The following is a 4809-nucleotide window of genomic DNA, read 5'->3' as shown; positions in this document are numbered from 1 at the left end:
TCCGGTTTGAGGGCCGGGGAGCTGATGTTCCAGTTTGAGGGCCGTGCACCTGGAGACCTGGGGGGAACATCAAACTGGAACATCTGCTCCCCGCAGTGCCTCCAGCTGCATGGCTCCCAAACTGGAACATCGGTTCCCACCCGGGTCTCCAGCTGCACGGCCCTCAAACTGCAACATCAGCTACCACCGAGTCTCCAGCTGCACGGCCCTCAAACTGGAACATCAGCTCCCCACCGGGTCTCCAGCTTCACAGCCCTCAAACTGGAACTTCAGCTCCCCACCGGGTATCCAGCTGCACGGCCCTCAGACTGGAACATCAGCTCCCCACCGTGTCTTCAGCTGCACGGCCCTCAAACTGGAACAGTTTGAACCTGGCGGGGAGCTGATGTTCCAGTTTGAGGGCCATGCAGCTGGAGACCTGGCAGGGAGCTGATGTTCCAGTTGTAGGGCTGTGCAGCTGGAGACCCGGGGGGAAGCTGATGTTCCAGTTGTAGGGCCGTGCTGCTGGAGACCCAGGGGTGGAGCTGATGTTCCAGTTTGAGGGCCATGCAGTTGATGACCCGGCAGGGAGCTGATGTTCAAGTTTGAGGTCTGTGCAGCTGGAGACCCGCGGGGGAGCTAATGTTCCAGTTTGAGGGCCGTGTACCTGGAGACCCGGCGGGGAGCTGATGTTCCAGTTTGAGGGCCGTGCAGCTGGAGACCCGGCGGGGAGCTGATGTTCCAGTTTGAGGGTGGTGCATCTGGAGACCTGGCGGGGCGCTGATGTTCCAGTTTGAGGGCCGTGCAGCTGGATACCCCGGGTGGAGCTGATGTTCCAGTTTGAGGGCCGTGCATCTGGAGAACCGGTGGGGAGCCAGTGTTGCCGGTTGAGGGCCGTGGAGCTGGAGACCCGGGTGGGTGGGAGCTGATGTTCCAGGTTGAGGGCCATGCTGCTGGAGACCTAGCGGGGAGCTGATGTTGCAGTTTAAGGCGGTGCAGCTGGAGACCCAGGGGGGGAACTGATGTTGCAATTTGAGGGCCGTGCAGCTGGAGACCCTGTGGGGAGCTGATGTTCCTGTTTGAGGGCCTGGGAGCTGATGTTCCAGTTTAAGGCCATGCAGCTGGAGACCCGGCGGGGAGCCAATGTTTCAGTTTGAGAGCCGTGCATCTGGAGACCCGGTGGAGATCTGATGTTGCAGGTTGAGGGCCGTGGAGCTGGAGACCCGGGCGGGGAGCTGATGTTCCAGTTTGAGGGCCATGCAGCTGGATACCTGGCTGGGAGCTGATGTTGCAGTTTGAGGGCTGTGCAGCTGGAGACCTGACGGGAGCTGATGTTCCAGTTTGAAGGCCGTGAAGCTGGAGACCCGGGGGGGAGCTGATGTTGCAGTTTGAGGGCCATGCAGCTGGATACCTGGCTGGGAGCTGATGTTGCAGTTTGAGGGCCATGCAGCTGGATACCTGGCTGGGAGCTAATGTTGCAGTTTGAGGGCTGTGCACTTGGAGCCCCGGGGTGGAGCTGATATTCCAGTTTGAGGGCTGTGCAGCTGGAGATCTGATGGGAGCTGATGTTCCAGTTTACAGGCCGTGCATCTGGAGACCTGGTGGGGAGTTGATGTTCCAGTTTGAGGGCCATGCATCTGGAGACCCGGTGGGGAGCTGATGTTGCAGGTTGAGGGCCGTGGAGCTGGAGACCTGGGTGGGGAGCTGATGTTCCAGTTTGAGGGCCGTGAAGCTGGAGACCCGGGGAGGAACTGATGTTGCGGTTTGAGGGCCATGCAGCTGGATACCCGGCTGGGAGCTGATGTTGCAGTTTGAGAGCTGTGCACCTGGAGCCCCGGGGTGGAGCTGATATTCCAGTTTGAGGGCCATGCAGCTGGAGACCCGGCGGGGAGCTCATGTTCCAGTTTGCAGGCCATGCAGCTGGAGATCCAGCGGGGAGCTGATGTTCCAGTTTGAGGGCCGTGCAGCTGGAGATCTGGTGGGGAGCTGATGTTCCAGTTTGAGGGCCCTGCAGCTGGAGACCCGTGGGGATCTGATGTTCCAGTTTGAGGATGGTGCAACTGGCGACCCGGGCAGGAGCTGATGTTCTAGTTTTAGGGCCGTGCAGCTGGAGACCCAGGGAGGAGCTGACGTTCTCGTTCGAGGGCTGTGCAGGTGGAGACCTGGGGAGGAGCTGATGTTGTTCTAATTTGAGTGTGGTGCAGCTGGAGATCCAGGGATGAGATGGTCCTGCAGTTCAAATATGAGGGTCCCGGAGCTGGAATCTGCGTGAGGAGCCAATGCTGCCTCTGATGTCTTAGGTTGTGGAGCTGGAAACTCGTGGAGGAGCTGGTATTGGTGTTTCTAGTTGCGGGTCGTGGTATTTCCAGGGTTTCACAAAGGCCAGATTTTATTTCAATTACTCAGAAGCGAAAGAAAATGTCTTCTGAAAGAGGTGAACTCAATCATTACCAATAGAAAAAGTATCCACTGTATTCATCTCTTATAGAAACAGAAAAATATAACATTTCCCCCCTTAGAATATAACTTAAAGTTCCATTGTACGTAGCTGAACAATAAAATCTGGAAACCAGCATGAAACCCTATTATTCACATGTTAAAATGTTGAAACTATGACCAAAATATGAAAACTGCTAGAGCTATCAGAAAGAGACAAGACAAAAAGCTTCTTGCATATGTATAAACTAAATGTGACAATCTCAAAAAACTTTTCAACATTATGATTACCTTCCAGTTTAAAAACCTTAATCCTAAATTAAAAAAAAAAAAATCTATACACAAACCACTGATTTGCCCAGACCGAAAGAAAGATCAGCGGTAAGGTAAGCAGGACCCAGAGGAGCTGATATTCACAGTTCTTACGTGTACAACTCTTCCAGGAATTATCCATAAAGTACTTTATTTTACAACCTGCTTTTCTTGTAAAACTAAAGGTCCACTTTTTTACATAAAAGTTTTATACGGCGTTAAAACCAGAACTGTATGTAAAATACTGCATCTGAATGTTTCTAAATAGTCTTGTTCCATTGGTTCATCGGTGACTTCTGTGGCTTCGTCATCATTTTCCATAGATGATTCTGAAAGAATCTCTCCAGTTTTACTGGAACTGGATCCTACAAATTCTTCTGTTTCACGGCAGTCAGAAGAACCACTACTTTCAGGGCCTTCGTTTTCATTACCTTCGGAATGTAGTAAATCTTTCTCAGCTTGAGACACATCAGATTCCTCCATTTGATTATTTTCCTCAGAAGTCTCTTCATTCACAGTTGAGGCATCATCAGATTCTTTTTCTTGATTTTTTCTTTTCGGGATCATTTCTCTTGATGTCATAAAAGACTCTAAAAATAAGCAAATGTTGTTGTACTTAAATTTTATTTTCAAAATACCTCCACAGTTAAGTTTCATGAATTCTGATGTTCTATAGTTCAAATCACATCCCCTGAAATTCAGCAACAACTACATACAGGTGGGAGAAAAGCCCAATGTCCGCCTTACAAGGAGTTCTATTATGTACAATTCTTTCACAAAAGCAATGAATACAAGAATTTGAGGATCTTCTTACTCCTCCCTTTTACAGATGGTCTCTCAATCCCTTCTTCTTCCTCTTCATCTTCTTCATCCTCTTCTGAACGTGCTGCCTGGTACAACGGCTTTCTTTGTCTTTATCCTGAGATGAAGGTGATGCGTCTGTTTCTTCTACCATAACCAAAGAAATTTCGCTGCAAGTGGCTTGAATGGCTGTTTCTCTGACTTCGCCTTTTTTGTCAAACGTGAGTCTTTTTACCTCATGCCCCTCAGCTTCCACAGCATCTTCATCTGGATGTTTATTTTTCAAAGCGCTCACTGAGCAAACTTCTGATTCAGATGTCGAAGAGTCACTGTGATTTTTCTCTTCATTTTGCTGCAAATTTACCTCCTTGCTGTCTGTGGTGTCAGGCGACCCATTTGTTGTCATGGGGGCTGACAAAGAAACCTTTGGTCGATTATGTGGCCTGGGTGTCCCAGGCCCATTTATATTAGACCTCTCAGTATAGCTTGGTGAATTTCCAGGAAGCATAACACCATTTATCCAATTTAAACTATTGGAATTGTTTTTTTCTGAAGAAGGATAAACACAGCTAACAACCATCACATCCTTTTCTACTCCTCTGAGAAATTTGTCTGTTCCTGTATAGTTTCTCCTTGGATCTGTTAACAATTCACATAGTCGCTGAATAGTAAAAGGGATACTGTTAAATCCAGTGACAATTTTCAGTATTCTTTCCTTCATTTCATCAAAGGGAATATATTCGACATTAGGGTTGGGAGGACCTCTTGGCGCAGGAGCTGAAGTTCTGAAATCATCCATCACTTTCTCCAGTTTGAAAATAAAATAGCCTTTAAATTGGGACCACTGAATCTGTTTCTCCAGTCTTGGCTACATGACAAAGAAACTGATCCTGGACAGGACAAACTTCCTTTTTCCCCTCTTCTCAAAATCTTTCAGCGCCTCCTGGAGCCTCTCGACGTCCATGGCTTCCCGGAGTCCCTCACAGTCTCCGCCTCCCTCCGCAGGTCTCTTGGGGACCGGAATGCCTCCCCCCACCCCCCGACATCCTCCCACTCCCTCACACACCCTCCAGCACGCAGGCCAAGTGGGGTGGGGGGAACGAAGGGAGCCAGGGGAAGTGTGTGAGAGAGTGAGACCAAGAGAGCGAGCATCTCCCCAAGCCGCTACCACCAACCCTCCAACATGTCGCCTGGCACGTCACCCTAAAAAGTTATTTCTTGGAGAAGCGGTGGATGACAGAGATTAATCTGAGAGTTACTATTGATGGAGAAACTTAGAAC

The 4809-nt window shown here is 49.8% G+C and overlaps 1 protein-coding gene and 1 pseudogene across 1 annotated transcript; both read right to left on the bottom strand.

Annotated features, from left to right (window-relative positions):
• Positions 1–964: 964 nt before the first annotated feature.
• LOC134730365 (mucin-1-like) lies at positions 965–1876 on the bottom strand. Its single transcript, XM_063604168.1, has one exon. The coding sequence runs from the start codon at positions 1874–1876 to the stop codon at positions 965–967; it is 912 nt and encodes a 303-aa protein (XP_063460238.1).
• A 1046-nt stretch (positions 1877–2922) lies between these two features.
• LOC117980196 (serine/threonine-protein phosphatase 4 regulatory subunit 2-like) lies at positions 2923–4526 on the bottom strand (annotated as a pseudogene).
• Positions 4527–4809: the final 283 nt, after the last annotated feature.

Source organism: Pan paniscus, chromosome 4 (genome assembly GCF_029289425.2).
Source record: "Pan paniscus chromosome 4, NHGRI_mPanPan1-v2.0_pri, whole genome shotgun sequence".
Taxonomy (NCBI): domain Eukaryota; kingdom Metazoa; phylum Chordata; class Mammalia; order Primates; family Hominidae; genus Pan; species Pan paniscus.
Note: the sequence above shows the minus strand (reverse complement) of the source record. Positions and strands in the feature narration are given on the sequence as shown.